The sequence below is a fragment of the Cebidichthys violaceus genome, unplaced genomic scaffold, assembly GCF_023349555.1.
Source record: "Cebidichthys violaceus isolate CVI_PGR_0920_01 unplaced genomic scaffold, fCebVio1.0.p SCAF_35, whole genome shotgun sequence".
NCBI classification, from domain to species: Eukaryota; Metazoa; Chordata; class Actinopteri; order Perciformes; family Stichaeidae; genus Cebidichthys; species Cebidichthys violaceus.
The window spans coordinates 577,048-598,962 of NW_027176539.1; the positions used below are offsets into that span (position 1 = coordinate 577,048).

Here is a 21,915-nt window from a genome sequence, read left to right on the forward strand (position 1 = left end):
ACAACAATCTGTTTTATCTTTTGCACATGAGTGCAGGAGGTGACATTTCCCAGATCCAGTAGGATCTTAACGTTCAGTCGCTCACCATTGATCATCGTACTGGAACTCATTCACTTTTTATGTCATCTCTTAAACTAAACCGGGACGTCTTACAGGATGAAAACACAAGTTACATTTTTGACCTGAGCTACTGAAAGACACTTTTCAGATCTCGCTCTGAAGGTTTTCCTGGTTTAAAATTCACATTTAGCTGTTTATTTTACGACTTTGTGTCTGTTTGCGTCTGTAGATTTCTCCCAAATTCACCAAATGTTACCATTAGATAATGCCTACTTTGCACATTTAAACATAACATTTCAGAAAACTTGTAACACAAAAAAACAACCGCCTTAATGTCAGTAATGAGCCAGTTTCCTGGCAGGTGTCTCCCCTTAAATACGAAGAAAATGTAACTAAATTCAACATTTTCTACCTGTATAAGTAAAAGACATGATGTCTCTTAGGGGTCTCTTTACAGCCACAGTTAAAACAAGCCCGTCCTGACAGATGTGTGTCAAATCCTTGTCTTTCTAGTCTGTCCTTCTAAGTCTTCTCTGTTTATGATTCATGGTCCTCTGGGAGGAGATCTACCTGTATGGCTGCCAGGTTCTTCTGCTCCTGTGAAGGCGCCTGGTGGACAAACCGCAGCCAGTTGGCGTGTCGCGGGTTACTGGCGTCCAGAATATACAGCACATCTCCTTTACTGCCACGGACCTGGAAGAAACGAAAACAATAACGAGTCTTCTTCTTCTCTCTCTCTCTCTCTCTCTCGCGGGTTCGTCTTCAAAGTGTTTGCGGCCTCACATGTGAACACCTAATCGTGCGCACAGGCTGGTTACCTCCCAATGTGCTCCGCCACAGATAACTACATCACAGCCTTTTATTCCCATCAACACGAGACGAGAGTCCCTTTAAGTCAGCCGTGTTGGTTAATTGATCTGCGGTTCAATTAAATGTTGCCGTCATGCGATGAACGTGATGCATGTTTTGTGCGCAGATGTGTCAAACACACACAATGAGTGTTTATTCACCTCCCACATGAGCCGGGTGTCGGAGCTTTCCTCCAGCTCAGCGGGAAGCTTCTTCTCTCCTGCGAACGGGCCGAACTTTTCTCCCTTCAGAACAAACGATGTAAACACAAACACACATCCAGGGTGAAAAGTATGAAGACATCTTTCACTCCGGTCATTAACTGTGAGTTAATGCAGGGCGGTTTAATCACGTTTCGTACTTCAGTACAATTTTGAGGTACTTGTTCTTTACTTGAGTATTTCCATTTTCTGCTACTTTCTACATCTACTCCACTACGTTTATATATTTGACAACATTGCTCACTTTCAAATTATTAATACAAAATATAATTAACAAACACATAATTATGGATAAAGAGAAGACAGTGTGCTTTAGCAGCTGCAACATTAATGCATCAATAATTACAATCCAATAATATTATATTATAAATTGGGCTATTCTGTATACTGACTACTTTTACTTTAAGCGTATTTTGATGCAAATACTTTCTAACCATTTCTAGATATTCACAATATTTAACTAGTATTCCACAACAAATTACGCTATTATCACTTTACAGGCTTTTACTGTGATATTTCCCAAAATTGTACTGTATCGTTTTGTGAAATCAATGTAGGGGGATTACTATACTGTCATTTTATCATTCTTTACTGTAAAATCAGTTCAACGCAGTATTACGACAGCAAAATACTGCCACATCGCTGTAATTTGATGCCATAACTGGCTTTGAAGTCACAGTATTGAGCTGTCATTTTTACGAAAAAGTACAGTAAAATCACAGTTCAATACAGTAATATGACAGCAACGTATGACAGTAATTAGATGCATCAACTGGTTGTGAAGTCACAGTATTGAGCTGTCATTTTTACGAAAAAGTACAGTAAAATCACAGTTCAATGCAGTAATACGACAGTAATTTGATGCATCAACTGGTTGTGAAGTCACAGTATTGAGCTGTCATTTTACAAAAATGTACAGTAAAATCACAGTTCAATGCAGTAATTTGACAGTAATTTGATGCATCAACTGGTTGTGAAGTCACAGTATTGAGCTGTCACTTTACTACAATTTACTGTAAAAACATTAAAACAGTAATTCACAGTAAACACAGTCAAATATCTTTACAGTGTACTTGTACTACCTCTTCCCCCACTGAAGGAGCCATGTGAGTACATCCTTCACTACTGTACATTCATACATCCAGGAAAGGGGGGGGGGGGGGGGGCGTGGTCAAAATGTATACTTCATGTTGTACTTCATGTTGCATTCATGTTCATCCTCAACCTTCTGTCTTCACACATGTAAAAAACAAAACACCAACTTGTGCACACATCCCCGCTCATCCTCCTGACACGGTTCACACGCCTCCTCCGCTTCCCTGACAGCAGCTGTGAGAGGAAACCGCTGCAACTTCACCCAAGAAGTAACAAAACGTGTCAAATAAGCTCACGCGTGAACGTTCTTGGGCAGTCTGCGGGCTAACTTATGTTGCTTTCACGAGGCGACCCTCGCGACCCTCTCTTCTCTTGCTGCCGACACACACACACACACACACACACACACACACACACACGAATACAACATCGTTACGTAGAGAAACAACTGGAGTCTCTGCAGCTACGTGGCACATCACGTCAGAGCTGCCCCCGGGGTTCGAGCCTCACCGAGAGAGACTCCAGAGGAACAAGACGAGCGGAAAAAAACGATCTAGAACGCCGAGAACACTTCCTACAAAAGTAACACAACTCGGCTACAAAGTCGCCGAGTCAGAAACAACAAACCTTTTTCACGCGCCGCGCCGTGTAAAGACCGATTCCATCCTGGACCTTTGACGCTTTCAGAGAAAATCTGTCTGGCACGTACATACCCAACATTGTCATCACTCGGAACAAAACACGCAGTTTCCCCCGCAGTGACAACTGTTGCTGGCTATCGGGTGTGTCAGCGCGAGCGAGTTAAGCATTGGACGGTTGGGATTTAGGGAGCAGATGAAAGTGTCTTTTTTTTGTTGTCCTCGTGAAGCGGCTCCAGGTTGAACTTCTGGTGCTCCTGCTGCGGGACAGCAAACGCGGCGCTCTGATTGGTCCAAAGTTTGTAACCAGAAGCTACCTTTACTGTCGGTTCATCCGGTCCGCTTCACTCTCATAGTACACACACACACACACACACACACACACACACACACACACACACACACACACACACACACACACGCACACACACTGTAGTGCTGCAGCAGTACTGTTAGTAGTACCACAAACGATGCGTACTAGTTACTTTGGAAGTATTATAAATGATAGCAGGTCGGGTTAGTTTTATGAGTTATTGGATATGATTTATTTGGGGAGGGGGTGGAAATAGATTCATTTGAGTTATGTCTTATTGTTTATTGTCATGGATCAATCACCAAGACAGTAAAAAGACAATAATGCAATAAAAGTCTTTTTTTTATTTTTTTTTATTATTTTTTATTTTATCTTTATTGTGTGTTTTGTCTCTTTTTTGCCCGTTTATTTACACTCAACATACGAGTGTAGGGAGGTGGAGAGAGAGTCTGTCACAATTCACAATATTATCACGTGTGTTTTAATACCACAACGTCAATATTTAATTTTTTTTATATATGGTTATCGTCAATATAAACTATATCACGACACCCCTAATATTATATATTTATCTCGACGCCGCGATATCTGACGTGTTTATGTGAATTAAACATTCCAGCTCACAGAGGTATAAAGATTAATAATCCGCATATATTAGAAAGTTATTCCCATTGTCGTCGTACTTTATGAGTAAAATGCTTCATTCAGCATTGACCTCTGAACCCTCAGACTATCTGGATGCTGCGTGTTCTGGCTCGATTCGTATCTGTTCTGTACGATTCAGAAACCTCAATGTGCCGAACAAGCAGCAGAGCGGAGGAGGAGGAGGAGGTCCCACTGACCCCCTTTCAGCTTAAAACTGTCCGCTCAGCAGAAAACCAACAACGAACCAACGATCAGAGGCTGCTGTTGTTCTCCTGGATCCGTGTGATCCAAACCGTCCTTATGAGCATAAATAGCTGCTCCAGTAATCCATACTTTATACAGTCAGGGAGTCACATTGAGAGCTCTCATTTAAAAATATGATATATATTATCACTATATTCATATTGCTGATTATTAATGAAGTCCATCACGTAAGTTTAGTAGATCTAAAGTCATGCTAGAATGACGACGTACTCAATGTGTCCGTTATTAAACAACGGTTACTTTCACGTTAGTCCTGGTTCTTCATCCATAACAACTAGTTTGTTACTATGAAGCGTCACTTTAGATTCATTTATTTAAGCTTCCACTGTTCACTATTTAAGGCGGAGGAGATGGAGACACGACAGGTGAATAGAGTAGAAACGTGATTACTTACATCACATACACGTTTTCTGAAACGTTAGGTCTAAAGATGCAAATGAGGATATTTCTTATCAAATATGTACAAATTTTCATACATTTCCAGAACATAAATGTGATCGTTGGATAAAGTCAGGTTCAAAATTCCTTGTTTCATGTTGTTGACATATTAGAGTCAAATGTTTTGACATTTATATCTCTTTGTATCACTCCATAAATCAGAAAATACATAAAATCATCTATTTTATCCATGTTTTTAGTGATAAAAAGTCTCTGAATGACGTGTGAACAAACCAAAGATTAACTCACAGATATCAACATGAAACCTTTTCCTGTAGTGTGTCCCCTTAAGAGGGAAAACTTGAAATTTCAAAATAAAAGTACACAAATTAAAGCCAGATGACTTTTTTAGTTTTTTTTCCCTTCGCCAACAAACCACTTACTGTAAATGCTCAGCAGTGGATGTGGTTTCGCTGAAAAACACACAACTTACGGATGAATGATTGTGTCAAAATGAAACTCTCATGCAGACCTAACATTATCTCCGTTCTTTCTTTAAATATCTCTGCTCGGCCCGATTTGTTGACTTTCTCGCCGCGCTCAGAGATTAGCGCCGCGCGGCCGTTTGTGTACGTTCTGTTTCTGAACACCTCTCCGGCGAAACGTCTTCGCCCCTTTAATCAGCGGCGTGGCGGCGTTGTGTCATCTGTTTGTTTACTGCGTTCATGAGCTCGTGTTTATGCCGACGGCTTCCTGTTGTGCTGCGCGGCTCGGCGCCAAGCGTGCTTCGTGATTGGTCCGCCGTTGGTTCGACTGATTCACGATGTACATGTTTACTTCAGAGGCAATGAGCTGGTGCGTTTCGAGTGTCTCTGTCAGACTTCGCTGTTTTTTTTAGTTTTTTTTAAAGGGTCTACGCTTCAAAAATTGGGGTGAACGTGTCCTTGAAGAGGGACCTCTATTGTGTTTGAGCCGGTGTCATCGGTGGCCCCGGGGTCATGTTCCAGGTGTATTTCAGAGAGTTAAGCCGTGAGAGAGAGAGAGAGCTACAGGGAGACTTACTGGGTGACAAGTCTGATCACTGCACTGAGAGGCTCTTTGTGTGCATCGGCCCCACCCATGTCCTCCTTGTGTCCATTTCTAACTCCCCCCCCCCCCCCCCTCCCCCACCCCCCGCCTTGACCTCGCTGTCAGAGCCTCGGCCTGTCGGGGGCAGGACGATTAAATGTCACGACCCCTTTTCTCCCTCCGTGCCCTCTGAGGACCCTCCGTCCCATTAACTTTCACTCAGCTTTCACTCCGATCCCAGGGTTATCCCCACCAGCCCTGATCTCCAACACCTGCACAACAAGACACACACACACACACACACACACACAGTGAAGTGATGCCGCCAGGCCAGTAGAAGATGATAACCCTAAACATTTTTTAAATCCGTGCTGGTCTGCACAGATAATTTGGATTGAGGCACCGCATTTTAAATCTGAACACAAACCTGTGAACTCTTTACAGTGACCGTCAGCCGAGGAAGTCCGTTGTTAACCGTGTGATGCAAAGTATTTCGTAGTCCGATAGGAGGATAGGACTCATGTCACGTCGTTAAGGGGAAGAGAACTCATTGCTCGGCATTGACTGTGTGGATGGGATGCACCGACAGGCTGAGAGCCCTGCAGAACCAAAGAAAACTGAGGATACACTCAATGAGACGTGAGGCATTGGCAGGAAGTGCCTTAGCTTTGAACTACAGTCGCTTGCTAACACATAGCGGCTAACATTAGCTTGCTAACAGCTAACTAACTTGTCCCGTCGTCGGGGTGCTACAATGAATACTTTGACACGCTGAAATCATTTCTAGCTTGCTCGGCGTTTCCAGTCACTGCATGAATATTGGGTTAATTTAGAGTCAAATAGACCATAAAGCAGGGTATGATTTAGGGGCGGGGCTACACGGTGATTGACAGGTTGCTTCCACGACGTGTCCGTGTTTTAATCTTACAACTTTAACCCGTTCACAGTGTGTTTTCTCTTCATGGAAGTTAATTGTAACATAACTAAAAAGGTCTTATCCAGCGTTGGGTTGTACCTCTTGTGTCAACAACCCGAGATGCTTTAAAACGTCAATGACTGACTACATCCACTTAGTCTATGGTGTTTGGTCTGAAAACCAAATTGAAATTTCGACCTGATGATGGCGCTAAATGAAAAGTTAAGGGATCAAAGTTATTACAATTCATCCTCTGGGGAGCATGCATGTCTGCACCGAATGCCATGGCAATACGTCAAATAGTTGTCGAGCTATTTCAGTCAAAACCGCAAATTTCAAGCTCATGGCGACGCTAGATGGAAATGTCGGCGGATCACCAAAGTCACGTGGATTTAATCCTCTGGGGAACATGAACGTCTGTACAGAATGCCACGGCAATCCATCCGACAGTTGTTGAGATGTTTCGGTCTGGACTAAAGGCCGACAGACTCGCGCTGCCGTTCACAAAGACGCACCACAAGCTAATTTGCGGTCTGTTCCTTACATGAAACACACAGACACATGTGGACAGAATCTCCTATGGAATCCGAGCACATTTACAAGAAAAGGTCTTAAAATCATCACCAGCTCTTTTTTTCGTAACGGCCATTGAACGCATTGGGAGCACATATCACGAGGGCTTTGTTCCCAAACGTCTGTCACCATGTCTGACTAATGCCGGCATTGTAGGAGCGAAAGAAGCTTTCCATGAACGGCCTGATAGAGCGATGACAAAGCCTACTGGAGGGACAAACCAGCACCGGGGAGACACAATGATGCATTGAGGACTTAAAAATATCTCGTGTGATAAAGGTTTCTCTTTTAAACTAAACAAAGAAATTTGGATCATAAATCCTGCAGGACGGAGACTTTGAACCTGAGAGTACCCAGCCTCGGACTGCCAGTTAGAGTCTCAGAGGGCCAAGAACTACAGAAACCACATTGAGGACACGGTGCAGCAAAGGATTGCCTTGAAATAAATACTTTCAGTCTTTTTTTTTTTTCTTTTTTTTTTTAAGTAAATATTTTCACTGGAGGAAAACCTCAGTTTGGCAAACTTACAAATGGTTCCATACAAGATTTTTTTTTTTTTCCAAATGGACGTGTGCATTTTTCTGAAATCTCTCGAACCTGATACTGTAGATTGAGGGGGCCAGACCACCTTTTGTTTCATGTTTCAGAAACCCCCGCAGTCTCTCACCACAGCTCCCTGTTTCAAGGCCGATCGCTGAACAGCCAGCAAACCATTTCCTGAAGCTCCGAGGTCACTGGATAAATGATGTTTTCATTTGACAACCCCAGGTCGCCGCTGAACGAGGGTCTTCAGAGGAAGCCTTTTTTTTTTTTTAAATTACAGTACAGATGAAGCGTGAGAAATTACTAGGCACTTTGAAGCGAGTTCACGAGCACAAGGGAGTGGTGGGACCACCCCTATGCGGCTCCATTGAGAGGGTGCGACGGCACCAAATAATACCCATTAGTTTCCTGCACAGGGACACGAATAGTCCATATCTGTGCATGATAACAGGAGTTGAACATCATGTCACATCAATCACGTCGTTATGTCTTTCACTGCTTGAATTAACCTCACGGAGTTCTGCTGGGACGGGTAATGCCCCGAGGGCCCGCTGTGTCCCTCTCCACCCTTTCTGGGAACGGACTCGTGGTCTGGACGGGTCTGGAAGGAAAGCCGTTCTCTGCTAACTCGGAGCCACGTCGGGCTGGTTTGGACCGGAGCCCTCGACGGTGATCTATCCCCGGAGCCGCTGAAGTGGAATCGTTTTCATCGCGGCCTCGTCCCTCTCCACGGGGACTCCCTCTCTGCGTGAGATCTCTAAGCGTCGTAATTTTATTACGCGCAGTTTACTTTGGAGATTTCTAAGACAGAGGCACCAGTGTGAGTCAGAAATCATTTCGTTCAGCTCGCCGACCCCGTCGATGGCAGGGAGCCCTTCTTTTTCACTTCTTATACGCTCCCGGGCCTCCCAGCGCGTCAATCTGTTCGGATCCTGCTCCTCCCTTTTCCACCATCTCGGTCCAAAAGTGTCACTCGGCTCGAAGTTGAGCAGCAAGTGCGTTCACGTAATACACCAAACACGCACAAAAATGCCAACTGTTGCAAGACCATAAAGCAACGCGGGACTCGGAGAAACTGCTTCAGTGAAACTGGCAGTGTGATAGGTGTTAACTCTTACTTTTGACATTTTGTGAAACACCCTTATTTTCTTTCCTGCAAAGTAACCGAGGAGATTTATACGACTCTGCGATAAATATGCTACCGCTAGCCGGTTAGCTTAGCTTAACACAAAGGGAAACAACTTGCCCTGGTCCTGTCCAAAGGGTAAAAAAAAAACACTTTCTAATTTTAACATTATATCTCGTATTATGTTCTAGTTTTGGTTACTTTTGGGCTAGCTGTCACCCCGACACGTTCTCACTCCCAACTACCGACACAACACTTCAAACTACGTTCCGTTCTACGATCAGTTTTGGTCATGTCTATGTTGTTTATACCTATAATCCACAGGAAGCTATGGTTTAGGCAACAGAACCCCCTTAGTTAGGTTCAGGGAGAGAACTTAACACTTAACAACAGTATAACAAATGACTCACAACTCTTGGAATGACGTGACGAAATGTCAACGTTAACGTAAAACGACCCCATGAATCTCACGTCTACGCAGTGCTCTGCTGTGTTTGACGGGTTGTTTATCACGTATTTACTGTGCTGCTATGAGAGTGGTAGCAAACCATTACTTTAAAGAACTCTGACTCTCTGGGACAAGGACAAAATGGATCAAACTTAAGTTTTTTCTGACACTATAAGTAAGTCAACCACATGATTTACAACCTCAGTTTAATCGAGATTGTTTTAAAGTTGTTTCTTCAGTTTTTGCCGGCTCACGTCAGTAAGTGGAACTGACCAGAACCAGGAATCAGAGCGGCGTCTTCCGTGCGCCGCTGTGATTACTCCACCGCTGACTTGACATGTCTGTCTCCACTCTTTACTTTTGCTCCATGTACACACATATATACAAAACTCATGCATCAAAGCCCGGGCGCTCATTACCACGCGGACGGCCCTGCAGACGCTTCGCTCTGGGATAGAGGCTTCTCTGTGTGTGTATGTTTGCATGAAATAGAACGTTTTTTGGGGGGGTTTTCCATCCTAGACCTCTTGACTGGACCAGAGAGCAGGAGATTCTTTTAAAGACGCCAAAAAAACTTCACACAGCAGATCTTATTCACACATGCAGGAGAACATTTGAGCAGAGGCAGCTTTATTAGTGGCGGTTTTGCAGGGTGGGGGGGGGGGAGATATCCGTGACACTCCCACGGCTCTCTGGAAGCTCCTCCACATTATTCCAGGGCAGCGGCAGGTTAATGGAAGCCAGGTGGAGCCTCCCTGCGTTTCCTCCGATCCAGCGGCGCGTGATTGACAGTGAATCGTGAGCGCGGCTACCCAGAATCAAGGGGGGGCGGGACGGAAAACACGACCATTCCAGAGCAACAGCTGCTTTTTCTTGGCCCACAACAGAGAGAGAGAGAGAGCGAGAGAGAGAGAGAGAGAGAGAGAGAGAGAGAGCGAGAGCGTTTCCACTCACCTGAGACTGCTCTTTAATTGGAACGTGTGGATATGTGCAATGATGTGTGTCTGGCTTTTCTCTCTGCTTGTTTGTGGTCAACTTTATCTAATGGTTAAATAGTATCGCGAGTCACCCGATGCTCCCACTTGTTGTGTGTTTTTAAGTGCGTGCACTTTAAACAGGATCAGGTGAAGAGAAAGGTTGCTGTATCTGTGGAGGCCTGTTTAGTGTCACCGGTGGAATGGTGTCATTTTACAAAAGTCATCCAAAGACCAAGTGCTAAAAAAAAATTCTATTTTGATTAATGTAAAATTCTTTTTGTTTGAAAAGAATTATAATTTATTTATCCTCTTACAAATGAAAAGTCGAATCGCTATGCATGCTAGCATAGCGTAGCATAGTGTAGCATAAGTAAAGAAATGTCACAAAGTCAGCAAAAACGGACTCAGTAATGTCAGCTTAAATATATAGCAATAATGTTAAAATAAATATTCAACATAGTCTAACGGTTTGAAAACAAACTACAATCTCTTGGTTTTGTGCACATGGACACTATTTGTCTATTTTTTTTGGTGTGGTGTCGGTTGGAGCGACTTTTTTAAGTTTAGGCAACAAAACCACTTAGTTAGGTTTAGGGAAAAGTTGGGCTTAAAATATCTTTGTACAGTTAGGTTTAGGAAACAAAATGACAACTACAAAACCGGTCCTGGAGCTTGAAGTCCTGTATTTGTTGGACCCATCTACCTCCCCTCCTGCCCACCATAAGTGGAATTTATTGATATGTAATACTACGTCACTTAATTGATGTGTCCGCCACATAAAAAAGGACCTTCGTTGACTTTCCATTGTCATTGTTTTTGTCCTGAACACAAAACCAATAGATTGCATTTTTTTGTGACTTGGCTGAAATATTTTGCTGACGTCAACACAGACAGATCTTATAAACAAAGTGAATTTATTAACTACAACACTACTTCTGGATAAATTAAAGTATTAATGAAGATTCAGACGTTTCTTTTCTTTGTACAGACTTCTGTTTTTCTTACAGTCATTGTTAAAAACCTATGGCTACCTAACTTCCCATTCTTTGCTATCTCATCTCTTGCTATTTAGCGTTTTAATTATTATTTTTATTTTTTTCACCTGTCATGTCATCATCTGGCTCATGTGATTGCCTCCCATTGGTTGTTTGTACTCCAAAGGTGTGGCCACACCCGTCTTTTTGTTTTTGTTCGTTAAAAGCCCCGACGAAGACCTGCAGCGTTTGAAACATGTTGGTTGTTTTAATGGATTTAGCTTCTTAATAAATAAATATTTTTTATATTTCCTTGCCTTGCCAGGAGAGCCTTCCTGTTTATTAAAAAATAAATCCTCCTGTTTTCCAGAGCAACTGAGAAGTTTTTGATCTACAACCTGTTATGTCTCTCCCTCAAAGCATGATGTATTACAAGTTTGCTAACATCAAATTTGCTAACATAAAGTTTGCTAACATTAGCTGCTGGACATATCTAGTAATGTAATGTAGCAGTATTAAAGTGAACAACGGTGCGTTTTATTGCTCAACTTTATAGAATTATAATTATTATGTCAAAAGTTACAAAGTGTCACTTTAATTAACATAAAAACAAAGATAAACATGTTTGAAATGCAAATTTTCTAACATCCTGTGTAGCCACATTTAAAATATAAAGTGTAACAGTACTTATGAATAAAATAAACATATAGACTACATGTGAAACAGATGCTCCGTTCTGTCTGGACTTAAACCAACTTTCAACACTTTCTGTTCAACTTTTTGTTTTTGTTCTAAAATTCCTCAACGTGAAGCATGAATAGTTCTCCAGCAACAAAGAAACTCACTCATGAGCAGACGCACTGATTTATTATCGCACATCTATGAGAATGAACGTCAACGGGACACTGATTCTGCTTTAGTGGAGCTCGGGTACCACGTGTGTCCTCGGAGCTATTTCCAGCAAATAATTCATCCCGTCTGTCCTTTCTCGTGACAAATCTTTTTTTTTTGGGGGGGGGGGGGGATCAAGTTATCATTTTCAAAGTCTCAAGTTGTGCTCGTGCAACCTCACCCCCCCCCCCCCCCCCCCCCGTAATTTAGACGTCTGCATCTTTAAACACAATACGCAGTGCGCTCTTTCATGTCGGAGCTGTGAATGAAAGAACATGACACCCAGGGTGACAGAGGGATTACTGGTTCTATATTTAGTGTTTATGTACATGGATATTGGCAGGACAACTCTGTACATGTGACACACACACACACACACATACACATACGCACACACACACACGCACGCACACAGCGATACAGTGATAATAACACAGATCTCCAGCACAGAACACGTTTTACAAGATGGGCTCTAGAGCAAACACTGGCTGAGATACAGAAGGGAATGTCCAAACTACGACAACTTCCTCGTAAAACTGGAATTTCCTGGTAACAGTTATTATTGTCATCGATAAAAACAAAACAAAAAGAGAGAGACGAAAAAGTATAAAATAATTTAAATTCCTCCTAAAACATAGTAGTGAATAATGCAGTGAGAGATCTATACAATGCGGGCGGCTGCTGCGTTTCCTCCGCGTCGTCGACCGTGATTTGAAAACGCACAAATATGACAAGACGAGAGCAAACGTCACGCAGCGGGCAAAAGAGCGGTGATCTTCTCTTTAAGTTCTGCCTCCCCGGAGGCAACGTCGCGTCAAGACGACCGGGCCCCGGTGACGAAGCGGCTCCTACGCCAACGGGCCGCACCGGAGGCACCGCCATGAAATGTAAACATAAATATACAGGTTGATATCTCTCTCTACAAACAGTTCAGTCACTGCCACAGGCCCCGTCCGCTTGTGTGAGTAGTCAGTCTGTATACACTCCTTAGTAGAATATCACTTAGAGTTAAATAAACTTATTTAATATATATATTTATAATAGATTTATTCTTTGCAGAGTCATTTAGCAGTATTTCCTTGTTTTCACCAGTTTGCTCTGGTATTTCACCGAGTGTCCACTGTGTCCCACCACGTAAACGTCCAGCAGGTAGGTCTTCCCCGCCTCCAGACCCGTGATGGTCTCCGTGGTCACCGCTTTCTGCAGGTTTGGGCTGTGGAAGTACTTGCACAGGACCTTCTCCGACTTCCTGCGGGTCTCCGGCCCGGCGCACTGGTTCTGCTCCCGGCGTCGCTGCTCCTCGCCGTAGTTCTCGGCCACCTCCTTGCGGTAAATGCAGTATTTGTTGCGGTCCTGCGTGCCCAGCCAGGCCACAGTGGCGGAGGAGCAGGTGCGCAGCTTGTCGAAGGCCTTGATGCGCGTATCCTCCGGGAGCGACGGGAAGGGCTGCTTGCTGCTGGGTCGTGTGGTGGCGAGCACCTTCAGGGTGGAGGCCCCCTTCCTGCTGCCTCGCAGACGGATCAGGTACTTGGCTTTTGGCTTCCCCCGCAGCTGGAACTGCCGCACCCCCTCCACGTTCTGGGAGAGCAGCAACTTGCCGTCGCGCCGCACCTGAACCTGCACGGCGTCGAGACACGTGTGGACGAACAGGGTGACCCTCTGGTGAGAGGACACCGGAGCGAAGCGCAGGAACTTGCTGCCCTTCCTCTTGATGAAGACGTCCGACACTTTGCCGTCCTTCAGCTCCACCGTCTTCTGACGCGCTTCCTCTTTAGTGCGGGCGAAGGTTCCCACGTACGCCGTGCTGGTGTTGGTCGCGGAATTCACGGCAAACACGTCAAAGTAGTACTGCGTGTCCGGTTTCAGGTCTGACACGGTGAAGATGTTTTTATTGCCGATGCACACCTTCTGAATGTCCAATGCTCTGGGCCTGGCTGTGTACGCCCGGGAGATCTTGTTACTCGTGAGGCCGCGGTCTTTGCCGAAACCGTTGTCAGAGGGCACAAAGCCAAAGTGGGCAAAGTCAAACGGACTGAAGTCTCTGCCGGGCTTCGGAGCCAACATGAAGCCGTCGTCCACGCTCATCTTAGCCTCGGCAGCGCACATGCTCTTGAAGTTGTGCTCCTTGTTGATCACCACACAATACTGGACGGGCTGGCCCATCAGAAAGCCCGTTGGCGTCGGCTTCCAGGCTAAGGTGACGGTGGTCCGGCCCAGTGCGGTCACATCCACGCGGGGGTCGTAGGGCAGCTCCGGGTAGGGCTGGTCCGACTCTGGAGTGGTGGTGGCGTACACCTTGAAGTTGCTGTCTTTCTCTGTGGACAGCAGCTCCAGCTGGTAGAGGCCAGAGGGCGTGCTGGTGGCCACGTACGCCTCCACGTCGTTACCCTTGTAGGTGAAGAGCTCCGTCCCCTCGTCCACGGTCACCTGCTGTTTCTGTTGGTCCAGAGGTTCAGGCTCCCCTGGAGAACAAACAACAACAACAAAAATGCAGTCATGACCTTTACAATGTTTCTTCTTCTTCTGTTTCATTTTTTGGGCTTTGATGAAAAGTAAATTTCCACCCAATGCTAAAAGTGTTTGATATGTTGACGTCACGACGAAGCTCCGCAGAGCCTCGCGGACGATTAGCCCCTCACAGGGGCAGCCGTGTTTTCACTCCAAACATCCCCAAAAAGATCACAGACCGGCATTCACTCGGCCTTTCCGGGGAAGCTGTGCTACAAAGAGGCGCCTTGTAGCTTCCACGCGAGAGGAGGCGGCCCAAGCATAATATTGTGTTTGTGGACCAGAGAGTGTGCTTGGTGGTGTACTATAAATTACTGCTCAAAGATCTACTCCCACCAGAGACATTCAGCAATGAGCAAAGACGGGAAGACGTTTCGCTCAAACACTTCTACCAACGGCTCGACGAGTATTGGGTCCAATTCATAGACTGCATCTAAAAATTGGACGTAGTCACCGTGACGTCACTCATTGGTGTGCGGACTACGGCTTTGAAGCCTCGAGTTCGCCATTTTGGCCGTCGCCATCTTGTTTTTTTTGCAACCAGAAGTGACACGAGAGGGTGGAGGGTCGATTTTTAGGCGGCCCGAAATGTTACGATTAACTTTCGTGAAGTGAAAAGACACCGTGAAAGGGTTAAAGTTGAAAGACGAAAACACGGACAACTCCCAGACCGGATAACTCCGTGGTAGCGCCATGTCAATCACTGTGTAGCCCCGCCCCTAAAGCATCCCCTGCTTTATGGTGTGTTTGACTCTAAATGGAGCATAATGTACTAAATGAACATCATGCTGTATTGAAGAAGACTTGAAACTAGAGATTGAGACCATAAACTCATGTTTACAATGTTTACTGAGGGAATAAATCAAGAGAGAAGTAGAGTCATTTTAGACTAGACTTCTATACAACCAGAGGAGTCGCCCCCTGATGGACACTAGAGAGAATGCAGCTTTAACACATGGAGCGTTGGCACTTTTCAGATCCGGAGGTTGCCACCTGGCCCAAATTTGCCGTTATTCTTCGACTTAGAGACAAATTCTTTTCACTTGAGGCAAAGGTACACGTCTTCAACAGAGTAACAGCCCAATAAATCATTTTGTAATATTTGATCTGACAAGAGCACGGCCACAAACGCAGGTGCTCGTGTATTTAATATTCAAATGTATGCTCACATCACACATCTACGCTCTAAACCACCCCCGCCTCGGTCGTCTGGAACGATCTGCTGCGTTGAAAAGGACGCCCTCCAGATGGAGAAAGTTTTAAGAGCGAGGGAGAAAAGAGAGAAAAAATAGTCAGAGAGACGGAAAAGGAGTGAAGACAGAGTGAAGCAGGATTTACCTTTAAGAAGACCAAGACCGCTTAAGTAAAGGGATGTAATGGCTTTGATTCTGCACGTTAACTAGCCCTTCTCTGAAATTATAGACGTCAGCTCGGGCCGAGTCAGACATCATAAGTGGTCAGACTAGACACTACGACTGTGACTTAATTAAAACCCACCAAAAACACAAAGCCTAACATCACTGCGTAGGTTAATTGTGTGTGTGTGTGTGTGCGTGGAGGAGGGATAGTGATATTTCCACGTAACGTGTCATTAACCTCTTCCACCGCTGCCTGATGTCAATTATACCTGATCCCTCTCCGCTGGCCTCCTCTGGCAGCTCCTGCAGAGTGAGTTTCCACTCCAGAGGAGCGTCACAAGGTGTCACGGTCACAGACAGGGGTGTGTTGTCTTCTTCCACCACAAAGTAGTACCTGTGAAAAATAACAGGGTTTAACGGGTTTTTTTGACGTTTTTTTATACAGAATAATGTGTGTGGGGTGAAACGCACAAGCAGACAGTTTGAAACCAGCGATATACTGTCGTACCACTGACGATTACTCAATTACTCCAACACGACTTTCTCATTTATTATTTAGTTTTTGCATCTGCATAATAGATCGAGCAACATCTGATGTTTCCTATCTATTTACGGTAAGTGGCCTTCTGCAAGTTTAACGTATTCCACCGTGATCGTTGCGGCTCAGTCGGCGGCGGGAGGTAGAGTTAACTGCGCTGTTCATTCAGTCGTTCGTCTCCGTCTCTCACCTTTTGGGCGTGTCCCTGAACAGGTAGCCGCTGATCTCGGCTCCGTCCGGGACGACGGAGGAGTCGTGGAACAGCGACTTGTCTCTGATCTGCATCTGGAAGAGCCCTTCGTCTCTCGTGGGCAGCTTCTGGGCCAGAGCACCCAGCCCCAGCAGCACCAGCAGCACCACCGCACTCCACCCTTTAAAATGCCTCATTCTGAAAGACACAGGGGGGGAAAAAAACGTTGTTGTATTGATTGAGTTGTATCAGAAATGGCAGAAATGTCTGTCTGCGGGATTTATTTATGTATTAAACCTTGCAGGAATAATTCCCATTGGTGTTCTTAATCTCTGTTTTCTCGAGGGAGACTTGGCCAAGACGCTAGCATAAAAAGTATCACATAAAAGATCAAACAGCAGATGTAAAACAAACCATCAACCAATGAAAAAGCAGCATTCAGTAACTCTATATGTACAGTCGGTACACAACCCTCCCTAAAACCCGTTTGCTTTTTGTATGAAATGTATTGTGTTCATTGGTGGGTTTTAGAGGCGCTGGTAGACTTTTGGACAGAGTCAGGCTAGCTGTTTCCCCCTTCTTTCAGTCTTTATGCTAAGCTAAGCTAAGCAACTCCTGTCACCAGCTTCATATAAGAGTGGTATCAGTCTTTTCATCTAACAAGAAAACAAATAAAAACAAACCAGTAAAACTAAACATAATTTAATAAAAGATAATAATAAAAACAGGCAGATTTTGGGCTAGCTTCTACCCCGTTTCAAGTCTTTATGCTACGCTAAGATAAGATAATATTTAGCGTACGGATGTGAGAGTGGTATCAATCCTCTCATCCAACTCCGGCCAAGAAAACTACCAAAATCTCAAACTATTATTTTACAGTAATACCAAACATAACTTACAGTTATTTGGAAGACTGCAAAGTGGATTTGTTAACCTTTGGACGGAGTCAGGCTAGCTGTTTCCCCCTGCTTCCAGTCGTTATGCTAAGCTAAGCTAAGCTAAGCAAGTCCTGTCACCAGCTACATATAAGAGTGGTATCAGTCTTTTCATCTAACTTTTACACAAATGTCAAACTCAGAACATAACTTAATGATAACTTTGTTTCCTGTCTTTATGCTAAGCTAAGCTAAGCTAAGTTTAGCATACAGACACGAGAGTGGTGTCAATCTTCCAATATAACCGGACAAGAGTTCTCAAAATGTCTGACGCATTATCGATCGATACTCGTGGCTCATATCATGTGTTCATAATGTCTATTTTTTGCAATGGAAGTTTCTGAATGGCCTTTCTTTTGGCGTCCTTTTCCTTTTCCTTTCCTTTCCTTTCCTTTCCTTTCGTTCTGGCATTAGCTTGCGCTCTATTTGGCAACACTGAGCTTTGGCAACAGAACTTCACAGTGTCTCTAAAAAGGGTTCCGCTTTAATTAGTTTCTACATATTTTTTGTATTTTATGTTCAAATGTGTTTTCTGGCCTTTTAGTTCTTTAACCTTAATTAACATTAAAACTGGGTGACAGCACGGAACGCCATCTTTGAGTGAATCAGTGACCAAAAAGAGAGCAAAGGGAGGGTGAATGAGTGCTCCCAGACACAGAGAGGAATGAGGGGGGGGGGGGGTTACATTTAAATACAGACGTGTGAAGGAAAAGACATTGCTGGAAACTCCAGGGAACCGCACCGTTTCGTGAAAACAGTCCTCGGGTTCACGTCATTTAACTTGTATTGACGCTAATATGAAGAGGTTGAGCTGAGGCTCAGCTGACCGGGGCTGAGAGCCTCTCACGTATCCCCCGTCTATTGATTTTTGTCCCATTGATTGCAGCTGATGGGAACGCCAAATCCCCGGTGATTTAATCAGCGTAATGACGGCAGATTAGCCAGATACTTTACCGCCATTTACTGCAAGCGAGATGGTGTCCTTTTAATGACCCCCATCTCCCTCCCCCACCCCTCTGCTCCCCCCTCTTCTTCTTCTTCTTCTTCTGCTCACCCTCCCTTGTCTGTCTCTTCCCCTTGATCACAGCTTTTTCATCAACAAATAATCTCTTTCACACTTGTACGCACACACACACACACACACACACACACACACACAGTACACTCCTTTTAACTTTGTCGCCCCCCCCCTCGCCCCGTTTCCTCCCTAAACAGAGGCAGATGAGTGGAACCAGAGGACGAACCTCTGCACTACAAACATGGCTTCATTTCTGCATTATAGGTCTTTAGAAGCACTAGCAGGCGTAACAAATAAAAAGCACTCCGGTGCTCACTATTATGAAGGGAACTCTATCAATACCTTCGTGTCTATCGACCAAAATAAACCAGTACCGAGTGTCAGAGTTCGATCCTATTTCTATGGTTTCGCTCGCAGCCAATCATTGCAAATATTCTCTGATTCAACGCAACGACCGGTCCGCTGCCCGTCTGCACACGGCTCTGAGCAAAGAGAAGTCTGAGCCGGCAGGCTGGCAGCTAACAGCGCTAACGATGTCAACAGCGCTAACGATGTCAACAGCGCTAACGGATGTCAACAGCGCTAACGATGTCAACAGCGCTCACAGAGCGAACAGTTTTAACGTGTATTCTCCGAACCACCAGAGGGCGTACAAACAAAAATGGACTGTGAAGATTCAAGAAGACGACGAGCGTTACTCAGAGATATGAACCTATAGACTGTCGGTACAAATATATAAACATATCTCACATTCATATACTACATTATTACCTTTATACAAACCCTGTAAAGAAACAAGTCAAGTATTAAATGTATTATAAAGAAAACAAAGGTTGAATATCCTGTAAACTATTTGATTTGGCTGCAACATATTTACTCAACTGGAGATTATTAAGACTTCCTGTTTCTAAAGCTTCTAATAAGAACTAATTGTGCGTCGTTGTGTAATCCTCAGACGTGTAAATAGTGTTTTTAATCACTATTTTTTATCGTTCCAAGTAACAATAATTCAAGAGGTGCACGAACCAAACGCCGCGACACCGCGACCTGCACACAGCTCAGGACGCGATTACGTAACTTCCAAACATAACTGAGCTTAACTGTGTATCACTCACGAGAGCCTGGTGATCTCCACCCAACACATTGTTGGAGGGCCTGCCCCCCCCCCCCCCCCCCCCCCCCCCCGTCTATATTTACGCCCCCTGAGTCAGACCGCCAAACTTCAGAGAGCAAAAAAAAAAGGAAAAGCCTCCTAAGTGGCACTCTGAGGTCCCGACTCACACGGAGATCCTTATCTCCTCGGCTCGTCTCCTTCACTTCAGGAGCGTGACACTTGGAACAAAAGACGCGTCTATTAATACTGAGACCCGCACTGAGGTGCTATCTCAGAGCTGTCTGTCATTCTAACCCCCCCCCCCCCCCTTCTGTCCGTCCGTCCACCACACTGATGCCATTACGCATTGAAGTCTGCTGTCACTCAAACAGTGAGGGCTTTATCAAACGCTGCCATTAGCACGTGCGACACGCTGCCGGATTCGAAACCGTGCACCCTCCGCGAGCCCGTGTGTTCACGATGACGCGCCGCGGAGGGTATTGGCGTGTGGATAGTTTTCGGAGCAGCGGGTCGCAGAGTTCCTTCACCAAAATAACGGATGGAGCTGCATCTGGAACAAATAAAAGTCTCGTGTTTTAATTGGAAGCGCGGGAAGAATGCACGAGGAGCGGGTCATTGTTAAAAAGCAAGGCGCCCGCAATCGTGTCAACTTTGTTTTGCTGTTGCTTTTCCATCTTTTTATTGATGCATTTATATCGTTTCTTTGTTGTCGTTTCGCTTTAAGTTGACTTCGCTGAGCGCTGCGGGCGGAACACATCCTGGAAATCTTGTGCGTAATTGGATTAAAGGACGAACGCTGCTCGCGGTGGCTTCATCCAACAGAAGGAGGGGAACGGTGATGTGTCTCCATCCCCACATTCGGAAAGAAACGCTCCTTCTTCTGAAGATCACGGTTAAATGACCTCTGTACGTCAGCTCTGACCCCGCTCTGATTTGGGGTCAATTACGAGCAAACCAGTGCGCAGAGCCAAAACAAAACCTGTTCACACTCTGGTTTATTACTTCTCCAGGGACATCAATCAACTGCACAAAAAAAAAATCATGCGCAAATCTACTCATGATTAAAGAAATCCAAACGATCAACTCGTTATTTCACCGCAGAAACACACTGATTATCAGCGTTTCACACCGCCTCTGACCTCCTCACTGTGTGCAACCTCTCTCTCTCTCCTCTCTCTCTCTCTCTCTCTCTCTCTCTCTCTCTCTCTCTCTCTCGCTCTCTCTCTCGCTCTCGCTCTCTCTCTCTCTCGCTCTCTCTCTCTCCTCGCGCCCCGCCCGCCACATGGAGCTCATTAGCAGAACGGGAGGGGGAAATAGAAGACACGTTTTAATTTCAACACAAATAAAGAGACATTTCGGATTCCGCCGAGGGGGGGGGGGGGGGGGGGGCAGGACCTTGAAGCCCCTCCGGTCCTGAAGGCAAGATTTATGGCGGGACCCCCCTTTTCGGGTGTAGCGAGCTCCATCACGTGGCTGTCACTTCGGGGCCAGAGTGCGGGATGTGGAGCGGAGGGAGCGGAGCCAGAGGACGGAGACCGCACAGGAACCTGGACCTGTTCTACACCCGAGCAGGTCTGGTTGCTCTTGGACGGCACACTGAATCGGCATAGAGACTTGCGGCCGAGGGCTCCGATTCAACAATGGAGGTTCGCCCCCCCACCCCTTTTTTTGCCATCAACAACATTGCGCACAGTTTGAGTTTTCTGAAGCTATCCACATCATCGGAACCACGAGAGCTGGCACAGGAGCATGATGGGAAGGAGAGCCCAGTTTCCTTTCCTACCACACCCCCCCCCCCCCTCCCCCTCCCCCTTTCTGCCTCTTTATAGTCCATCTCTGGAGCTCGCATTTAGCGCTGCATCCTGGAATGTGTGTGTGAGGAGGGTCAGCTTTAACACAAAAAAACAACCCATTCAGAATACAGGGGGGGGGGGGGGGGGGGGGGGGGGGGCTGACTGATGTGCTGGCATTGTAGCTGCAAAGGGTGATTAAAAGATTACAAGAGAGAATGCCCCATGGGAAAGTCATCCCCCCCCCCATCCTCATCCATCCATCCACGGGGCGCACAGAGGGGGAAACGAGTCAATCACGACCCGTTATGTCGCGCTCATGCTCGGGGCAGAAAGAGCCGCCCTGCCTCCTTACTGGTGTCGGTCCGAGGAGAGCATAATGAGGGGGGGGGGGGTATGATGAATAATTTAGGGAATAAAAATAAAACGCGTCTTGAGTCTCGTGCTCGGAGTGGGTGTATGTATTTCACTATCTGGGTCTGTCA

At 45.4% G+C, this 21,915-nt stretch overlaps 2 protein-coding genes across 3 annotated transcripts in view; both read right to left on the reverse strand.

Moving 5' to 3' along the window:
• Window positions 1-3,081, reverse strand: part of prdm5 (PR domain containing 5) — a 36,652-nt gene extending 33,571 nt beyond the window's left edge. For both annotated transcript variants that reach the window (XM_068725375.1, XM_068725373.1), the window contains exons 1-3: window positions 2,853-3,081; window positions 1,071-1,154; window positions 631-753 (exon numbers count right to left, since the gene is read on the reverse strand). In XM_068725375.1, coding sequence (XP_068581476.1) covers window positions 631-753; window positions 1,071-1,154; window positions 2,853-2,951 — 306 coding nt within the window. In that variant the 5' untranslated portion in view covers window positions 2,952-3,081. The remainder of the gene's footprint in view (window positions 1-630; window positions 754-1,070; window positions 1,155-2,852) is intronic.
• A 9,186-nt stretch (window positions 3,082-12,267) lies between these two features.
• ndnf (neuron-derived neurotrophic factor) lies at window positions 12,268-16,770 on the reverse strand. The gene is made up of 3 exons (XM_068725537.1): window positions 16,574-16,770; window positions 16,115-16,239; window positions 12,268-14,441 (listed from the first exon to the last, which is right to left on the reverse strand). Exons 1-3 carry the CDS (start codon window positions 16,768-16,770, stop codon window positions 13,045-13,047), a joined length of 1,719 nt encoding a protein of 572 aa, XP_068581638.1. The 3' UTR covers window positions 12,268-13,044.
• Between the last annotated feature and the right edge of the window lie 5,145 nt (window positions 16,771-21,915).

Coding starts and splice junctions, on each gene's coding strand:
- ndnf (XM_068725537.1), bottom strand. CDS start 16,770: ATGAGGCATTTTAAAGGGTGGAGTGCGGTGGTGCTGCTGGTGCTGCTG. Junction 16,240..16,573: donor TTCAGGGACACGCCCAAAAG/GTGAGAGACGGA, acceptor TATTTTTCACAG/GTACTACTTTGTGGTGGAAG. Junction 14,442..16,114: donor GGCCAGCGGAGAGGGATCAG/GTATAATTGACA, acceptor TTTGTTCTCCAG/GGGAGCCTGAACCTCTGGAC.